The 19,716-nt window shown below is 46.1% G+C and overlaps 1 protein-coding gene across 3 annotated transcripts in view; it reads left to right on the top strand.

Moving 5' to 3' along the window:
* Positions 1-19,716, top strand: part of tmem67 (transmembrane protein 67) — a 356,662-nt gene that overhangs the window by 138,860 nt on the left and 198,086 nt on the right. For all 3 annotated transcript variants that reach the window (XM_038809034.1, XM_038809035.1, XM_038809033.1), the window contains exon 8: positions 6,556-6,716. In XM_038809034.1, coding sequence (XP_038664962.1) covers positions 6,556-6,716 — 161 coding nt within the window. The remainder of the gene's footprint in view (positions 1-6,555; positions 6,717-19,716) is intronic.

The raw sequence follows: 19,716 nt of genomic DNA, 5'->3' as shown, positions 1-19,716 counted from the left end.
AAATGAAATGGCCACAGGACATGTGGGTATTACTGATCCAAACAATGCTGGTAGGTAGGGCTAGTGAAGTGTTTGCATCACTATCAGAGGAGGTATCTGGGACGTATGAGGGGGTAACAAAATCCATCTTAGGTGCAAATGAACTTGTGCCTGAAGCCTACAGACAAAGGTTTAGAAATTTAAGGAAAGAACCTGGGCAAACATACATGGAGTTTGAAAGGATCAAACAGAGTAACTTTGATAGGTGGATAAGATCTTTGAAAATAGACCAAACATATGAAACTCTCAGAGGAAGTATACTTTTGGAGGAGTTTAAAAATTCAATTCCTGATGTAGTGAGAACTCATGTGGAAGAACAGAGGGTTAAAACTGTGTGGTGAGCAGCATAAATGGCAGATAATTATGAATTAGTTCAGAAATCAAAGCTTGGTTTCTGACATCAGTTTTAGCTTGTGAGGGATAGAAACTGGGGAAAAGAGAAATATTCAAGTGGTAGAGGTAAAGGGGATCTGATGGGAGATAGTAAGAAGAGTGTACCTCAGATTAAAAAATAAATCCAGGAGTGTGGAAGAGAAATGAAAAGTTTCAAATGTTTCACTGTAATTATCTAGGCTATGTAAAGCCACAGTGTTGGTGGTTGAAGAAAAGCACGGGAAATGCTGATGTGGTAAAACAGAATAAGACAGTGGGATTTGTGAAAATGGTAAAGGAAAGCCCAAGTGAAGCGAAGGACGTGCAAAAGATTGTGCAGCCTGATCAAGAGGTGATTGATAAGAAGGTGTTAGATCTCTTTAAAGAATTTCCTTGTGTGAGTAAAGTTTACTCATGTGTACCAGAAGGAGCAGGCAAAGAAGAATTTTACAATATACGGGAGCTAGTCAATCTTTAATGGTAGGAGTTATGTAGTTTGGGAAGTATATTGCCAGAAAAGTTGGTAATATGTGGAATTCAGGGTGAGAAGAGTAGTGTTCCATTATATAAGGTAAGGTTGGAAAGTCCAGTGAAGAGTGGTGAAGTGGTAGTAGGGGTAATAGAGAAACTATCTTGTCCAGGAATACAGTTTATCTTGGGTAATGATATAGCTGGATCACAGGTGGGAATGATGGCTACTGTGGTTGATAAACCAGTGGAAAATCAGACAACTGAAGTGTTGAAGGACGAGTATCCTAGGATTCTTCCGGATTGTGTAGTGACAAAGTCGCAAAGCCACAGGTTAAGACAAGAGGTGAAATCAGAGAGTGAAGATAAAGTTGAAGTTCAGAATGTATCAGAATGTTATTACTGTAAAAACTATGTCTTGATGAGAAAATGGAGACCTTTACATATGCAGGCGGATGAAAAGTGGGCAGAAGTTCATCAAGTGATATTGCCGGTAGAGTATAGAAAGGAGGTTTTGCGAGTGGCACATGAGGTAGCAGTGGGGGGTCATTTGGGAATAAGGAAAACTCAAGCTAAAACCTAAAAACATTTTTATTGGCCTGGACTTTATTAAGATGTAATTAAATTTTGTCGATCATGTCACACATGTCAAGTGATAGGGACACTTCAAGCAATGATTATACAGTGCCCTTAATACCCATTCCAGCATTTGAGGAACCTTTTAAAAGGTGTTATGGACCAGGGTTTAGAGAACCCCAAAGTGTATCATGGAGTTCACCTGACCCACAACTTTTAATATATTGTGGTATGGGGAGCACATGGCCCATTCTAAAGGTGTGGTACAGCAGAAATAGATAAGTATGTTTTAAATTGTGGTATGGGGAGCACATGGCCCATTCCAAAGGTGTGGTTCAGCAGAAATAGATAAGTATTTTTTAAAGCAAAACAATGTTTATTCTATGAACTCAAGTTAACATTTTAAAACATACAGTGAACATCTTAGCAACCATTAATTCAAATACAACCCCCAAAGAATACAACATTAAGTAATCCTTAATAATTTCCCAAACAACATCCAGAAGACAAAAGAAATACCTTTTAACAGAAGCACATTAGGTTTACATTCACTACTGAGAACATTTATAATTCTGAATTCACCAAATGATCAAGAGATAGTCTTTTCATGGCAGAGAGATCAACAATGCACCTGCTCTATCTGGCTTCATCTCCAACGCTGAAAACAAAACTAAAACACACCCTGCACCAAACAGCCTAAAATGAAAGTAAAAAGCTGAAAGACTCCACCCACACTCTGACATCACTGATAAACACCCATTTCTTAAAGGTACATTTCTTAAACATCCATTTCTTAAAGGCAATCTCACATGACAAAGGGTCTTAATTGATTGCATAGGACCGCTTCCTAAAACGAAAAGTGGGAATCAAAATCTTTTGACTATAATGGATGTGTCTAATAGGTTTCCAAAGGCCATTCCAGTACATAGTATTACAGCTAAAAAGATTGTGGAGGAGTTACTTAAATTCTTTACTAGATATGGGCTACCCACAGAAATACAATCGGATCAAAGATCAAATTTTACCTCAACGTTATTCAAAGAAGTTATAGATAGCTTAGGAATAAAACAATTTAAATCAACTGCGTACCATCCAGAATCGCAGGGAGAATTAGAAAGGTTGCATCAGACATAAAAGACAATGTTGAGGACTTATTGTCACGATTATCCAGAGGATAGGGATAAAGGAATTCCATTCATACCGTTTGCAATGTCTTCGGATCACTTGCTAATTTACATGTGATAACTGCTCTCAGTAGAGAATATAAACCTGATGTTTTTGTCAAAGAGGGTATTTGTCTTATAGATGTTGCTGGGAAAGATTAAGGGTTACTTATAGAGTAATGTATTTTTTGGGGGAGGTATTTGAGTTGATAGTTGCTAAGGTGTTTACTGTGTGTTTATGAAATGTTAACTGGATTCATATAATAAACATTGTTTTGTTTTAAAAGTACTTTAGGTCTCTGTTGCATCACACCTGTAGAGTTGGTCCTTGTGCTCCCCATAACCAAACTCTATTAAACGTTGTGGGTCAGGTCAACTCCACGATACACTTTGGGGTTCTCTAAACTGGCCCGTAATAGCTTCTTGTTGTTTTTGTTGTACTCAATGACTGTTCCTTGTGGATAATTTGAGTCATTCTCACAGTTATTGGTATCAGTGTCCTTTGGTATCTGATGTTTCATTGAGCTTTTTGAATTGAGGTTTGTGTGAATGATCTAATGTTGTATTTATCTCGGTGACATCATTTATTTCTGGTTGATTTGATTCCTTTTTGCTTCCTTGGTGCTCCTCTTCTGGAGTCATTTCTGGTTGATTTGTTTCACCTTTGATCTCTTGGTGTTCCTCTGGAGTGAACGTCGTCAAGGTTTCAGTTTCTTTTCGGTTGTCAAGAGTAGATGAGGTTTTAATTGATGCGGTCTCACTGGACTCAAGAATAGTTTTACTTTGATTGTTGAGTGCTTCTATACAGACGAGCTGAGATCAGTCTTGCTATGATCTTGCACATCGTGTATGCGGATTGTGATCGCTGTGTCACTGTTCGTACATACAGTGGTTAGACATTCATTGCTTTCTTGTTATTCATCAAATAGGGTAGATAGACCTTCATGGCCGTTTTTTTGTTGTTTAAGTAATCTGGGTAGACTTTCAAAGTCTGCTTCTGGTTGCTCAAATAAGGGCATAGACCTTCATAGTCTTCTTGTTGTTGATTAAATGAGCTGGGTAGATTTTCTTCTGGTTGCTAAAATAAGGTGGATAGACCTTCATAGTTTTCTTCATGCATGGTTGTTGCTCTGGAGTCTTTAATTGCTTCCATTCTGGAGTCTGTCAGTGAGCTCTCTGTGGAGCCTGGCATCGCTCTCTGTGTGGAGTCGTGCAGTGTTCTCTCTGTGGAGTCGATTTGTGCTCCCTCAACGGAGTCGGTCAGTACTCTCTGTGTGGCGTCGTATTCTTCTTGGCTATTTGACAGATTGCTGTCATCCAATGTATCAACAATCTGCCATTCTACCATGGTATTGGATTCATCTACCATGAGTAGAGTCATATTGAGCTTTTCAACCATGTTGCTGATGTTATGATCATCATGTTCGAATAACTCAGCCATGTCTCAGTAGTATTATTGAATAAACAAATCATCTTCTTTGGTTTAGGATTTGTTATTGTGCTCTTCACTTTTAATTAACAAATCATCTTCTTTGGTTTCGGATTTCTAAATGTGCCCTTCACTTTGGATGCTGCAAACTGCGTGTTCTAGGGTGCTGCGAAAGTTGTTTTCAGCTACTGGTTGAAATTCAGGCTGTGTTGTGCCTTTTGAGGTGAAAAAATTGGGTGTTGTACCTTTAAGAGTCTTGTTTGTGATTTTCGGGCATTTTCCCTTTAAGTGAGCGTGGTCTGAGTCTTCTGACATCATTATGCTCGTATGTCATGCATAATAATCGATTGCGCATACATAGTAATCGATTGCGCATGCGCAAATCGATCTTCGGACAGTGTGCAAACTCTTTTCAACTGCGTATGCGCAGTTTCTTGCGCATGCGCAAATCTATCTTCAGCCAGTGCATGTTTTCTCAACTGCGCATGCGTGGCTTCTTGCGCATGTACAAATCAGAACTTTGCCGGTTTGCGTCTTTTGTTGATGTGCGCATGTGCGTACTTGTTTGAATCGGATCTGCCAGCATGAAGAAGCTGTTTTGAATGCAGAGAAACCATTTTAACTGACTCAACCTCATGGTGGACGCTTTGTATCTTTTCACGGTAGTAAAACTAATTATACTGTTCTTTACTTTGTTCGTGAGTTAAACACTTTTGAATTGCGATTTCCAGCGTTAAATCTTTGCGTTTTAATAATGATTCTCTGAGTCCCTCATCATATATTCCCTGTACAATTTGGTCTCTGAGCATTGTGTTTCTTAAAGCAGCAAAGTTGCAGGCTTGTGCTGGTGACTTTAAATCTGTGACAAAGCTGATGAATGATTCGCCATATTTTTGCAAAAGTCTTTTGAACTTGAATCTCTCAAAAATTTCATTTTTCTGCGTTTTGTAATGGTGTTCAAATTTTTTAGTTATTCCATCTAGTTTGCTTTTGTCCTCCCTTTCAGAGTAAGTGAAAGAGTTGTATATTTCTACAGCTTGCTGTCCTGCCATGGATAAAAGCAGCGCTATTTTTCTAGCTTCAGAAGCGGTGTTCAAATCAAGTGCTTCAATGAAGATATGGAATTGCTATTTAAAAAGTTTCCAATTTGACTTAAGATTACCATTAGTTTTGACTTGACATGGAGCTTGAACTTGGTCCATTGAGCAGATTGTTCTTCGAGGAATGCTGCAAAGCCTTCCGAAGTCGAATATCCGGTACAAATTTTCTTTTTTGTTTCAAGTTCTATCTAATCTATCTAGTAAGCATTCTTGAAGTCACGTCCTGGTACCATATTATATTACTATTTCTGATCGCAATGTTGTTTTACTTTGTGGAATATAAGTAACTCACTTGCTTCTTCCAGAATGATCTTTAACTTGGTGTTGATTAACACTTGTAGTCTTACAATATTTTATTGAGTAATAGCATTTAACCCAGTAACCCCATTTCACCTTTTTGGACACTAAGGGCAATTTAGCATGGCCAATCCAACTAACCCGCACATCTTTGGATGTGGGAGGAAACCGGAGCACCCGGAGGAAACCCACGCAGACACAGGGAGAACATGCAGACTCCACACAGACTGTGACCTAAGCCGTGAATCGAACCTGGGACCCTAGAGCTGTGAAGCAACTATGCTAACCACAGTGCTACCGTGCTGCCCTCTTGTTCTTGTTTCAATGCCTGTTGGTCTTTTTGCCCAAGGCATTATTTTGGGGGTTGGACAGCCTGATTTTCTCGTTTTTTTTGGGTGGGGAAGGTGGCCAGGATTAGAAAGGTGATACTGTAGAGCAGACGGTACGCAGAGGAAGGTCTTGCGCGAAGTTGGAAAGATTTTGGAGGATGGTGTTCAGCACCATTTTGGAGGTCTTACATGTGGATGTGGTGCCCGGTTCCCTAGAAGCCATTTTCGGGTTGTCTGACTGGCTGGAGCTGCAGGCAGGTGTGGGGCAGATGTTTTACCCTTCGCAACTCTTATTGCTTGTCGACGGCTTCGTTGGAAGTGTCAACTTCTCCACGCTGCACCCTGGCATGGAAGGGGGCCTGCTGGAGTTTCTGACCGTGGAAAAGGTGAAGGGGGGAGTTGGCGAGTGATGGATTCTACAATTGATGGCATTTGTTTATCATGCACTTTCGGGAGTTGGTTATTGTTGACTGTTGAGAGAAGAGGGGTGTGGTGGGGTGTTGGTGGGCTGGGAGGTTTTGAGGGGTTGTTGCGAATTGTAAAACTGTTGAAAATTTGTTGAATAAAAATACTTTCAAAAAAATTAAAGTGGTTAAAATAGCAAAAAATAAATAAAATACGTTAAATGGCTTAGGCTAATGTCAGAAACAGTAAATGCTAATCTTGCATCTTTCATTCATTAGCCTTATGAAGTACATAGAATTTCATCGATTTATTAATTGTGATTCACATTCATTTGTAAATTAATTGTTTTGATTCACATTTTTATTTTTTATTTTCAGAGATTTGCAAATCTTACTGCCTGCCAGGCTCTAGGGAACATGTGTGTCATGACTATGAATTCAATAAACAGCTTAATACCATATAATGATGCTTGTGGACTTTATCAAACCATATTTAAAAAGACTATCCACCTTGGAATTAGCCATTCAATAAACTCTTGGTAAGTTACAAGAGCTTGCTATTCGCTGATAATAATCTGAAATTCCTTATTAAGCTGTCAGAAATTTCATCATCAGGTAAAATGAATTTTTAAAAAAGTGTTTTTTTCTGCATGAGTCGGTGGTGCATGTAAAATTGGGCACATGCTCAGTTAACCACCTTTCACCCACCCCTGAGCTTGTGGGTTTCCTCCGGTTTCCTCCCACTGTCCAGAAATGTGCAGGTAAGGTGGATTTGTCATGCTAAATTGCTCTTTTGTGTCCAAAAGGTTATGTGGATTTACTAGGTTACGGGGATAGAGTGGGGGAATGGGGTCTCGTAGGACTCTTTCCAAGGGTCAGTGCATACTCGATGGGCAGACTGGCCTCCTTCTGCACTAGGGATTCCATGATTCTATGAAGAGTATGGAAATTTGATAATAGAACAAACTTAAAGGCTTCAACAAAGAGTCATCCAGACTCGAAACGTTAACTCCCTTCTCTCTCCACAGATGCTGTCAGATCTGATGAGATTGTCCAACATTTTCTGTTTTTTGTCTCAAAGGCTTTGTGTCTGAATGCACAAAGCATTGAGAATAAAATCAATGGGTTAATAAAGCAAATAGAGACAAAGGGGTATGACATGGTTACTAAGAGACAAGGTCTTGAAATTGAAAGTCCAAGGGTACACAGTATTTTGGAAGGATAGCCAGAAAGGGAAAGGAAGGGATCAGTACTAAAGTGAGAAATTATATTGGCACTGGAGATAAAGGTGGAATCATCTAGGTAGAAATAAAAAATAGCAAAGGAAAGAAGTCCCTGGTGGGAGCAATCTACAGGTCCCCAAAGTGGGGCTCAGTATAAACCAGGAATTGTAGGAGGCTTATAAGAAAGATACGGCAATAATCATGGGTGATTTTTAATGCGCATACAGACTGGATTAATCAAATTGGCAAGGGTAGCCTCGAGGGAGAGTTCATTGAATGTGTTAGAGATTGTTTCTTGGAGCATTATGTTGTGGGACTAACCAGGGAGAAGGCTATTCTGGATTTGGTATTGTGTAATGAGGAGGCATTAATTAAGGATCCTCTAGGGAAGAGCGATCATAACATTGGAGAAGGGTAATTGTACAGCTATTTGATTGTAGTGTGTTTGACCCTCACGCTCATGTGATACCAGACAAAGACTCTTGCAGTCATGCAACTAGTCTTTTGTTACAAGCTATAGCAAGGGCATTCCAAATTGGGACACCAGAAAGTGCAGATTCAAGAATAGTGCAGACAGTTATAATTTGAGATTTGATTACAAGAAATTAGCATATACCATTCATTTGTTACTTGTTATGATTTGATTTGATTTGATTTTATTGTCACATGTATCTTCCTATACACCCACCTCATGAATTCAACGTGGTCCCACTTTGCGGCGTAAATGTTCACCAAGACCATTGGCGTCCCCTCCAATTTCCCACTCACCATCACGAATCTTGCCCCCCAAATCTGTCACTATATTCCCCACCTCAAGCACTACCCATTTATTTATCATAACTGCCATCCCCACATTTTCATTTCTAATCCTGAATGGAAGACTTGCCCTACCCACCCTTTCCTTAGCATAGTCTGGTCCCCGATCTTCAAATGCGTTTCTTACAAAAAGGCCACGTCCACCTTCAAGCTCCTCAGGTGTGCGAGCACGCGTGACAGTTTGACTGGCCCATTCAGCCCCCTCACATTCCATGTGACCCCCCGCCGATGAACCATATCCCTTCTTAGGCCAGCCCCAGGCCCGTGTCATGCGACAATCCAGGCCTGCCCTCGGATATCCATTGTCATCGCCTCCTTCCCGACTACGCCACAATAGCCTCACCTTTGTCAGCAGTCTACCCCTCCTATACACAAAACAACAATCCCATCCCCCCTGTCACTCTAACCACCTGTTCAAACCCCACTGTGCCCCCATTAACTAGCCTACCCAGCTAGCCTGGCAGCCTCCACCTATGGTGCCAAACCTACCCCCTACTCACCTTCCACGTTCCTCCAACATCCCTCCACAGAACCCCACAAAAACATCTCAAAGAAGAGATGTTCTCCCTAAAACACCCAAAAAACAATAGAACAAAAAGGCAGAGAGAACCAACATCTCCTCACACTTCCTCCCAAGCTCAACGTCCTCCCCCTCCTGCCAATTCATTGTCTTTCAATGCCTCCTCTGGTGTTCCAAAGTAATGCTCACCGCCGTTGTAAGTCACCCAAAGACGGGCCGGGTACAGCATCTCAAACTCACTCACTTCTTAAAGAGGGCAGCCTTAACTCGGTTGAACCCGGCTCTCCTCTTGGCCAGTTCGGCACAAAGGTCCTGATATACCCGGAGCTCATTACCTTTCCAGGTATACCTCCTCATCTGCCTGGCCCACCGCAAGATCTTCTCTTTATCTAGGAACCGATGGAGCCTCATCACCATCGCTCTCGGCGGTTCATTCGGCTCGTTCGCCTGCGGCTTCTTCAGCGCCCTATGCACCCTTAAATTTTGTCTCTGGGAGCGGTTCTCCAGATCCTCCACTTTCTCCTTTAGCCGCGTCTGGGTCTCCCACATCATCCTTATCTCGGCCTACTCGTATGTAGCCAAAATGCTGGAGCAGCTGATGGGGGAGGGGGCCTCCAGGGGCAGGTCGAAGGCCCCCTCCCCATCAGCTGCTCCAGCATTTTGGCTACATACAAGTCAGCGTCCGCTCCCTCGATGCCCTCTGGCATCCCAAGAATTCTTAAATTTTGTCTCTGGGAGCAGTTCTCCAGATCCTCCACTTTCTCCTTTAGCCACTTTTGAGTCTCTCGCATCATCCCGATCTCAGCCATCAACGAGGTAAGCTGCTTCTCGTGCTCCCCGCCGCCTCCTCCACTTTCTGGATCGCCTGGCTCTGGGTCTCCAGCCTCTGCTCACCCAATCAATCCCCGCTTTTAGCGGGTCTACCACCTTCGTCAGGTCCTCCTGAGCCTCCCTTCTCTGCTGGCTAAACCTCTCATTCAAGAAGTCCACCAGCTGCTCTGTCCACAAGCTGGTAGGGCTGACCCTTTACCCTCCACCATCTTCCCCTTTGTCACACAAAAATTTTTTTTGCTCCTGCAGGTCCTTCCTTCTCGACCCACTTCTGGTCGGTGAATCCATTCACCAGTGGAGTAAAACTTTCCTCCACCACCTCGACACCTTTTTCCAACAAAATATCCGCCCAGCAAATGGGGAAAAGGAACGAAAAAAAATGCCTCGAGCAGGAGCTGCCAAATGTGCGACTACTCACTCTATGGCTGCCACCAGAAATCTTAAGTTTTTTTCTTTGTTGGCCATTTACCAGAAGCCCAAAAGCTCTGCATACAGCTCATGCTTGGTCCTGCATGGACTCTCCTGCAAAGCTCTCTCCAGCAGATTCAATTGTGAGATCCTGGTCTGTTTGTGTCTCCGGCCCTCTCTTCTTTATTACTAAATGTTCCATCTCAGTTCTTCACACAATACTTTTGCTTGTTTGCTAGCAGCTACAAAATGGAGGGATCTTTTCTCCATGAATTCGCGACCAAAGCTGCTGAGTGGGAAAGGAGGGCATAAGTGCGAGTTGAGTGAGTAGGGAGGGCATGAGTGAGCAAAGGGGGAGTGGTTTGGGAAAGGGGAAGTTGAGTGAGTTGGGAGGAGGTGAGTTCGGAAGAGGGGATGCTAAATGAGTGTATAGGAGGAGGCAGGTTGGAAGAGGTGTGGGTGTGTGCATCTGTGTGTATACATGTACTTGTCATGGGGAAGATGAACTGATTACAACATGTGTGGAAATGGGGGGGGGGGGGGGGGAGAGGAAGCCTACATGAGTACAGAGTGCGAGCTGCAGTGAGTGAAACTCTGGAGTTGAGGTAAGTGTGGTAGTTTAGGGAAGTGGGGGAGTGAGTTATTGCTGTGTCTTTTTGCATTATTACATTTACAGGTCAGTGGGGACAGGAGCAGACCAAGGCCACAGAGCTGGGAGATAGGTTTCAGCAGTCCGACAACATCGAGTGAACGCACCTGTGTATTGAGTCTGAGCTTCAGGCATTGCGGCACATCAGAGAGGGGGAGAGTTATCTGGATGATGTGTTTCAGAAGGCAGTCATAGCCTTTAGATGAACTACTTTGAATTCAGTCAGTGGTCAGGGACAAGAGGGTATGATTACAAGTGAGGCAGGTAGAGGAATCCAAAAGGTACCACTGCAGGAGCCTCAGCCCCTGCCTTTGTCAAACAGATTTGAGATTCTTGCTCCCTGAGTGGGCGAGAATGGGGACTGTAGGGAGGATGTGCAAACAGACCATAGCACCATGGTACATGAAGCCATTCAAGTGGGGGGAGAAAGAGAAATGTAGTCATAGTCAGCGATAGTATATTTAGGGGAATAGACACTGTTCTCTGTAGCCAGGATCGAGAACCTCTGTTGCCTGCCCAATGCCAAGGTTCGGGACATCTGCTCCGGGCTGGAGAGGAGCTTAGAACATAGAACATAGAACGATACAGCGCAGTACAGGCCCTTCGGCCCTCGATGTTGCACCGACATGGAAAAAATCTAAAGGCCATCTAACCTACACTATGCCCTTATCATCCATATGCTTATCCAATAAACTTTTAAATGCCCCCAATGTTGGCGAGTTCACTACTGTTGCAGGTAGGGCATTCCACGGCCTCACCACTCTTTGCGTAAAAAACCCACCTCTGACCTCTGTCCTATATCTATTACCCCTCAATTTAAGGCTATGTCCCCTCGTGCTAGCCACCTCCATCCGCGGGAGAAGTCTCTCGCTGTCCACCCTATCTAACCCTCTGATCATTTTGTATGCCTCTATTAAGTCACCTCTTAACCTTCTTCTCTCTAACGAAAACAACCTCAAGTCCATCAGCCTTTCCTCATAAGATTTTCCCTCCATACCAGGCAACATCCTGGTAAATCTCCTCTGCACCCGTTCCAAAGCTTCCACGTCCTTCCTATAATGAGGCGACCAGAACTGTACGCAATACTCCAAATGCGGCCGTACTAGAGTTTTGTACAACTGCAACATGACCTCATGGCTCCGGAACTCAATCCCTCTACCAATAAAGGCCAACACACCATAGGCCTTCTTCACAACCCTATCAACCTGGGTGGCAACTTTCAGGGATCTATGTACATGGACACCGAGATCCCTCTGCTCATCCACACTACCAAGAATTTTACCATTAGCCAAATATTCCGCATTTCTGTTATTCTTTCCAAAGTGAATCACCTCACACTTCTCCACATTAAACTCCATTTGCCACCTCTCAGCCCAGCTCTGCAGCTTATCTATGTCCCTCTGTAACCTGCAACATCCTTCCGCACTGTCTACAACTCCACCGACTTTAGTGTCATCAGCAAATTTACTCACCCATCCTTCCGCGCCCTCCTCTAGGTCATTTATAAAAATGACAAACAGCAACGGCCCCAGAACAGATCCTTGTGGTACGCCACTCGTAACTGAACTCCATTCTGAACATTTCCCATCAACTACCACTCTCTGTCTTCTTTCAACTAGCCAATTTCTGATCCACATCTCTAAATCACCCTCAATCCCCAGCCTCCGTATTTTCTGCAATAGCCGACCGTGGGGAACCTTATCAAACGCTTTACTGAAATCCATATACACCACATCAACTGCTCTACCCTCGTCAACCTGTTCAGTCACCTTCTCAAAGAACTCGATAAGGTTTGTGAGGCATGACCTACCCTTCACAAAACCATGCTGACTGTCCCTAATCATATTATTCCTATCTAGGTGATTATAAATCGTATCTTTTATAATCCTCTCCAAGACTTTACCCACCACAGACGTTAGGCTCACCGGCCTATAGTTACCGGGGTTATCTCTACTCCCCTTCTTGAACAAAGGGACCACATTTGCTATCCTCCAGTCCTCTGGCACTATTCCTGTAGCCAACGATGACCTAAAAATCAAAGCCAAAGGCTCAGCAATCTCTTCCCTGGCTTCCCAGAGAATTCTAGGATAAATCCCATCCGGCCCCGGGGACTTATCTATTTTCACCTTGTCCAGAATTGCCAACACTTCTTCCCTACGCACCTCAATGCCATCTATTCTAATTGCCTGGGTCTCAGCATTCTCCTCCACAATATTATCTTTTTCCTGAGTGAATACTGACGAAAAGTATTCATTTAGTATCTCGCTTATCTCCTCAGCCTCCACACACAACCTCCCACCACTGTCCTTGACTGGCCCTACTCTTACCCTAGTCATTCTTTTATTCCTGACATACCTATAGAAAGCTTTTGGGTTTTCCTTGATCCTACCTGCCAAAGACTTCTCATGTCCCCTCCTTGCTCGTCTCAGCTCTCTCTTTAGATCCTTCCTCGCTTCCTTGTAACTATCAAGCGCCCCAACTGAAACTTCACGCCTCATCTTCACATAGGCCTCCTTCTTCCTCTTAACAAGAGATTCCACTTCTTTGGTAAACCACGGTTCCCTCGCTCGACCCCTTCCTCCCTGCCTGACTGGTACGTACTTATCAAGAACATGCAATAGCTGTTCCTTGAACAAGCTCCACATATCCAGTGTGCCCAACCCTTGCAGCCTACTTCTCCAACCAACACATCCTAAGTCATGTCTAATGGCATCATAATTGCCCTTCCCCCAGCTATAACTTTTGCCCTGCGGGGTATACTTATCCCTTTCCATCACTAACGTAAAGGTCACCGAATTGTGGTCACTGTTTCCAAAGTGCTCACCTACCTCCAGATCTAACACCTGGCCTGGTTCATTACCCAAAACCAAATCCAATGTGGCCTCGCCTCTTGTTGGCCTGTCAACATATTGTGTCAGGAAACCCTCCTGCACACATTGTACAAAGAATGACCCATCTAATGTACTCGAACTATATCTTTTCCAGTCAATATTTGGAAAGTTAAAGTCTCCCATAACAACTACCCTGTTACTTTCGCTCTTTTCCAGAATCATCTTCGCCATCCTTTCCTCTACATCCCTAGAACTATTAGGTGGCCTATAGAAAACTCCCAACAGGGTGACCTCTCCTTTCCTATTTCTAACCTCAGCCCATACTACCTCGGAAGAAGAGTCCCCATCTAGCATCCTTTCCGCCACCGTAATACTGTCCTTGACTAGCAGCGCCACACCTCCCCCTCTTTTGCCCCCTTCTCTGAGCTTACTAAAACACCTAAACCCCGGAACCTGCAACAACCATTCCTGTCCCTGCTCTATCCATGTCTCTGAAATGGCCACAACATCGAAGTCCCAGGTACCAACCCATGCTGCCAGTTCCCCTACCTTATTTCGTATACTCCTGGCATTGAAGTAGACACACCTCAAACCACCTACCTGAACACTGGCACCCTCCTGCGAAGTCAAATCTGTGCTCCTGACCTCTATACTCTCAATCTCCCGTACCCCAAAACTACAATCCAGGTTCCCATGCCCCTGCTGAATTAGTTTAAACCCTCCCAAAGAGCACTAACAAATCTCCCCCCCAGGATATTGGTGCCCCTCAGGTTCAGATGTAGACCATCCTGTCTATAGAGGTCCCACCTTCCCCAGAAAGAGAACCAGTTATCCAGAAATCTGAATCCCTCCCGCCTGCACCATCCCTGTAGCCACGTGTTTAATTGCTCTCTCTCCCTATTCCTCATCTCACTATCACGTGGCACGGGCAACAACCCAGAGATAACAACTCTGTTTGTTCTCGCTCTGAGCTTCCATCCTAGCTCCCTAAAGGCCTGCCTGACATCCTTGTCCCCTTTCCTACCTATGTCGTTAGTGCCAATGTGGACTACGACTTGGGGCTGCTCCCCCTCCCCCTTAAGGACCCGGAAAACACGATCCGAGACATCACGTACCCTTGCACCTGGGAGGCAACATACCAAACGTGAGTCTCTCTCGCTCCTGTAGCTTGCAGTAGGAAGGGGAGTATCCTGTTGTTGTGATCCATGTAGGTACCAATGACACAGGTAGAACAAGCAAAGTGGTTCTGCATAGCAAATTTAAGGAGCTTGTCCAAAATTAAACAACAGAATCACCCAGGTTATACTTTCTGGATTATTACCTGAGCCATGTGCAAATTAGCATAGCATACATAAAATTAGAGAGATGAACAGATGGCTCAAAACTGGTGTGGGAGAAGAGGGTTTCAGTTTGTGGGGCATTGGCATCAATATTGGGGAAACTGGGGGCTGTACCATTGGGGCGGCCTATATCTGAACTGTGCTGGGACCAGTGTTCTTTCAAACCACATGACTAGGGATGTAGGGAGGGCTCTAAACTAAATAGAAGGGGGAGAGGTGGTTCTGCTGGATATGACAGCATAACAAGGCAGCTATTTAGATAATGACACCCAGAGTGTGACAGGAAAGAACGGAGGGCGCAATTCTATCACCGCATCAGGCGCGATGGGTGAATTGCAGGATAGATCCATATCATGATCCAGATAATGATATTTAAGTGAGCCATCAGGAGCCCAGTCTTGATAGCCACCCAGGGGCCTCAAAAGCCATAGGAGCCTCCAGGGTGTTCGGGGCAGAGCAGGGTAGTACCCTGGCACTCCCTCTGACACTTAGGCACACTGACAGTTCCAACAAGACACCCTGGCACTGCCAGGGTGTTGGTTGGTGTGGGCGGTGCCTGAGTGCCAGGTTGGCACTTCCAAAGTCAAGCCCCGAGCGAGACCATGCCAATGAAGGGGGGGGGGGGGGAGTGAAGGGGGGTATGAAGGGTGGGGAGGATGAAGAGGGGGTATGAAGGGGCCTCATAAAGGTTGCGGGGGGGTTTCTGAAATGGGGGCAAAAAGAGGGAGTGGAGTGTCTGAAAAGGGGGGGAGCCTCAGCCACCTCATAGTGGGTTGTCCTCACTTTGGGGGGGAGGTAATTCCTATACTGTGGTGGGTGGCAGACCCTCAAGCTCACTTGGAGATTGGGGAACGCTTTCAAAATGATGCCGCGATCTCTGAGGAGTCGGTATCATAAGCGAGTTCAGCTCCCCATTATTGGAAAAATTTCTAATTTTGGCTAGACCGAGGAGATACTCCCCAAGGTCCAAAATAAAGGACAAAATGTGGGTGAAAGCAGATCTGGATCTCATCCAAAAAGAAGCGGAAAACCCGCCTAAAATTACACTTGGAAATTTTGGTTGAATTGCTCCCATTGTACAAACAATAGAAAAAAGCAACAAATAGGGTCAAAAAGGGAGGAAATGATAACAGCGCAAAATTAATGGCTCTTTACTTGAATGCAAGTAGCATTAGCAAAAAATAAATGAATTAACAGAAAATTAAGGTTAACGTGTTTGATCTTCCAGCCATTACAAAGACACGATTACAAGAACATCAAAACTGAGAACTAAATACTCAGGGGTATGTGACTTTTTGTAAGGATGGGCAGGAAGGAAAGGGTGATGGGGTAGCATTGTTACTATGAGATGGAATAAGTAGGGAATAAGCAAGAAATGATTTTGGATCAGAAGGTGTAGATTCCATATGGTGGAGATAAGAATAAACAAGGGAGTCCAGTGACTGTTGAGTGAAGGGATCATCAAGGCCAGCAACAGCCCCTGGAGACCGAAAGTGGTGGTCGTCCGGACCGTGGAAAAGAATTGAATGGTCGTGGACTACAGCCAGACAATTAAACGATTCACGCAACTCGATGCGTACCCCCTCACCCACATAGCAGTGATGGTCAACCAGATCGCGCAGTACCGTGTGTTCTCCATGGTTGATCTGAAGTCGGCCTACCACCAGCTCCCAATCCGCCCAGAAGAGCGCCACTACACTGCTTTTGAGGCAGCCGGCCGGCTCTTCCACTTCCCCAGAGTCCCCTTTGGCGTCACAAACGGTGTCTCGGTCTTTCAGAGAATGATGGACTGAATGGTGGACCAGTACGGTTTGTGGGCTACATACCTGTACTTGGACAATGTGACCATCTGCGGCCATGACCAGCAGGACCATGACGCCGACCTCCAGAGGTTCCTCCAGGCCGCCCAATCCCTCAATCTCACATACAATAAAGAAAAATGCGTCTTCTATACTACCCGATGAGCCACCCTCGGCTATGTCGTAGAGAACGGAGTCCTAGGGCCCGACCCCGACCGTATGCGCCCCCTCACAGAACTCCCCCCTCCTCACAGCCTCAAGGCCCTAAAAAGCTGCCTGGGGCTGTTCTTCTACTATGCCCAGTGGGTCCCCAACTATGCGGACAAAGCCCGACACTCACTCAAACAAGCACTTTTCCCCTGATGGATGAGGCCTGCATCAAGGCCGATATCGCCAAGGCCGCAATGCACGCGGTGGATGAGTCCATCCCTTTTCAGGTAGAGAGCAACGCGTCAGACGTCGCACTGGCCGCCACACTGAACCAGGCGGGCAGGCCAGTAGCATTCTTCTCTAGGACCCTCCATGCTTCCGAAATTCGACACACCTCGGTCGAGAAGGAAGGACAAGCCATAGTGGAAGCCGTGCGGCACTGTAGGCACTACCTAGCCAGTAGGCGGTTCATCCTCGTCACCGACCAACGATCGGTATCCTTCATGATTGACAACGCACAACGGGGCAAAATAAAAATGATAAAACCTTGAGGTGGAGGATTGAACTCTCCACCTACAACTATGACACGTGTCGGGTTGGGAAGCTCAACGAGCCCCCAGATGCCCTGTCCCCGCGGCACATGCGCCAGCGCGCAAGATGACCAACTTCGGGCTATCCACAATGACCTCTGCCACCCGGGGGTCACCCGGCTTACCCACTTCATTAAGGCCCGCAATCTGCCCTTCTCCACCGAGGAGGTCAAGACCATGACCAGGGACTGCCATGTGCGGAGTGCAAACCGTACTTCTACCGGCCAGACAAGGCCCACCTGGTAAAGGCCTCCCGGCCCTTTGAGCGCCTGAGCATTTACTTCAAAGGGCCCCTCCCCTCCACTAACTGGAATATATACTTTCTCACCGGGCACAGTTGTCGCAGGTGGTGTCTCCCGCTTCCCCTTCGCCGTCCCCTGCGCTCCAGACACAACGCCCCTGGAATCACCACCTGCGACAACTGTGCCCGGTGAGAAAGTATATATTGTCACCGGAGTACTCCCGCTTCCCCTTCGCCATCCCCTGCGCCGACATGACCTCAGCCACCGTAATAAAGGCACTGCACAGCATCTTCACACTGTTCGGTTTCCCTGCGTACGTCCACAGCGACTGGGGCACATCGTTCATGAGCGATGACCTGCGTCAGTACCTGCTCAACAAAGGCATCGCCTCGAGCAGGACTACGAGCTATAACTCGCAGGGAAACGGGCAGGTGGAGGGGGAGAACACGACGGTATGGAAGGACGTTCTTCTGGTCCGTAGGTCTAGAAGTCTTCCAATCCCCCGCTGGCAGGAGGTCTTCCCTGATGCCCTCCACTCCATCAGATCGCTCCTCTGCACGGCCACAAACAAAACCCCTCACGATCGTTTGTTTTTCTTCCCCAGGAAGTCAATCTCCGGGGTCTCGCTTTCACGTTGGCTGAAAATTCCGGGACTAGTCCTTCTCTAGAGGCACATGGGGAGCCATAAGACCGACCTCCTGGTCGAGAGGGTCCAGCTGCTCCACGCCAACCCCCAGTACGCTTACATCACGCACTAGGATGGACGGCAAGATACGGTCTCCATACGAGACCTGGCACCAGCTGGTTCCCCCGCCAACGTGCCCCCCCCCCATGCCTACATCCCACCCCTCCCCGCTGCCACACACAGTGCCCCATAGGGTCTCCTGTATTGTCCCGCGCCAACACTGCCGCCACCCACCCCATGCCCCGCCCCCGCACCCTTTCCGACACCCCGGACTGAGGCTCAAGCTCCAGACACAACGCCCCTGGAATCACCACCTGCGACAACTGTGCCCGCCGCATCGCCAGAACTGCGGAGGACGAAGAGAACGATCCGGCCTCCAGATAGACTGAATATATAATGACCCCATGTCACCCAGGCTGTACTTGATTTTTTAACAGGGGGTGAATGTGGTGAATGTATTCACCATAATGCAGGCTTGATACCATAACCTGTGACCTATGACCTGGAAGTGGTGATATGAAGTGCTTCCAGATACTGTACTGTAACCCCGATATGGCTCCGCCTCTGGCTCCGCCCACACCAGGGCCCGATATAGGCCGGCCTTTTGTGGGCGGCATTCATCTGTACTACTGACTCTGGCTAGGCAAATTCATGACTAATAAAGCCTACTGTTCACTCGCTCTCACTGCCTCACCATGGATTGAAGGCATATCAATGTATTTTATTACAAACATGTATCAATACAGGAAATCCTACCCCAGGAAACATACTTCCCAACAATCAACTCTACAGTCTGTACAGATTTTCCCCCTTTTTTACCCTCCCCAGCCCTCTGCGATGAACAGCTCCTCAAACATGGTCACAAACATCCCCCACCTTTTCTCAAACACCCCTGCTAAGCCCCTTCTCATAATTTATCTTCTCCAGCTGCAGGAAATTGTACAGGTCACCCAACCATGCCATTTCCCCCGATGGCAATGCCGACTGCCACTCCAGCAAAGTTTGTCGCCGTGCAATCGAGAGGTGAAGGCCACGACATCGACCTTCCTCCTCTCCACGAGGTCCGGCTTCTCTGAAATCCCAAATATCGCCAACAAAGGGTCTGGGTCCACCTCCTCCTCCACTACCCTGGCCAAGAACGCAAACACACCTGCCCAGAATCTTCCCAGTTTTTCGCAACTCCAAAACATGTGCCCGTGATTCGCTGGCCACCGCCCCTACATCTCACACTCATCTGCTACCCCTTGAAAGAACCCAATCATTCTCACCTGATTAATATGGACCCTGTGGACCACCTTAAACTGTATCAGGCTCATCCTTGGACAAGAAGAGGTCCCATTTACCCTTCGCAGTGCCTCACTCCATACTTCCCAATTGATCTCTCCTCCCAACTTCGCTTCCCATTTGTCCTTGATCTTCACCACCCGCTCGCCTCCCTGTTCCCCCAGCCACTTA

The sequence above is a fragment of the Scyliorhinus canicula genome, chromosome 10 (genome assembly GCF_902713615.1).
Source record: "Scyliorhinus canicula chromosome 10, sScyCan1.1, whole genome shotgun sequence".
NCBI classification, from domain to species: domain Eukaryota; kingdom Metazoa; phylum Chordata; class Chondrichthyes; order Carcharhiniformes; family Scyliorhinidae; genus Scyliorhinus; species Scyliorhinus canicula.
The sequence above is the reverse complement of the archived record's forward strand: the minus strand, read 5'-3'. Positions and strand labels throughout refer to the sequence as shown.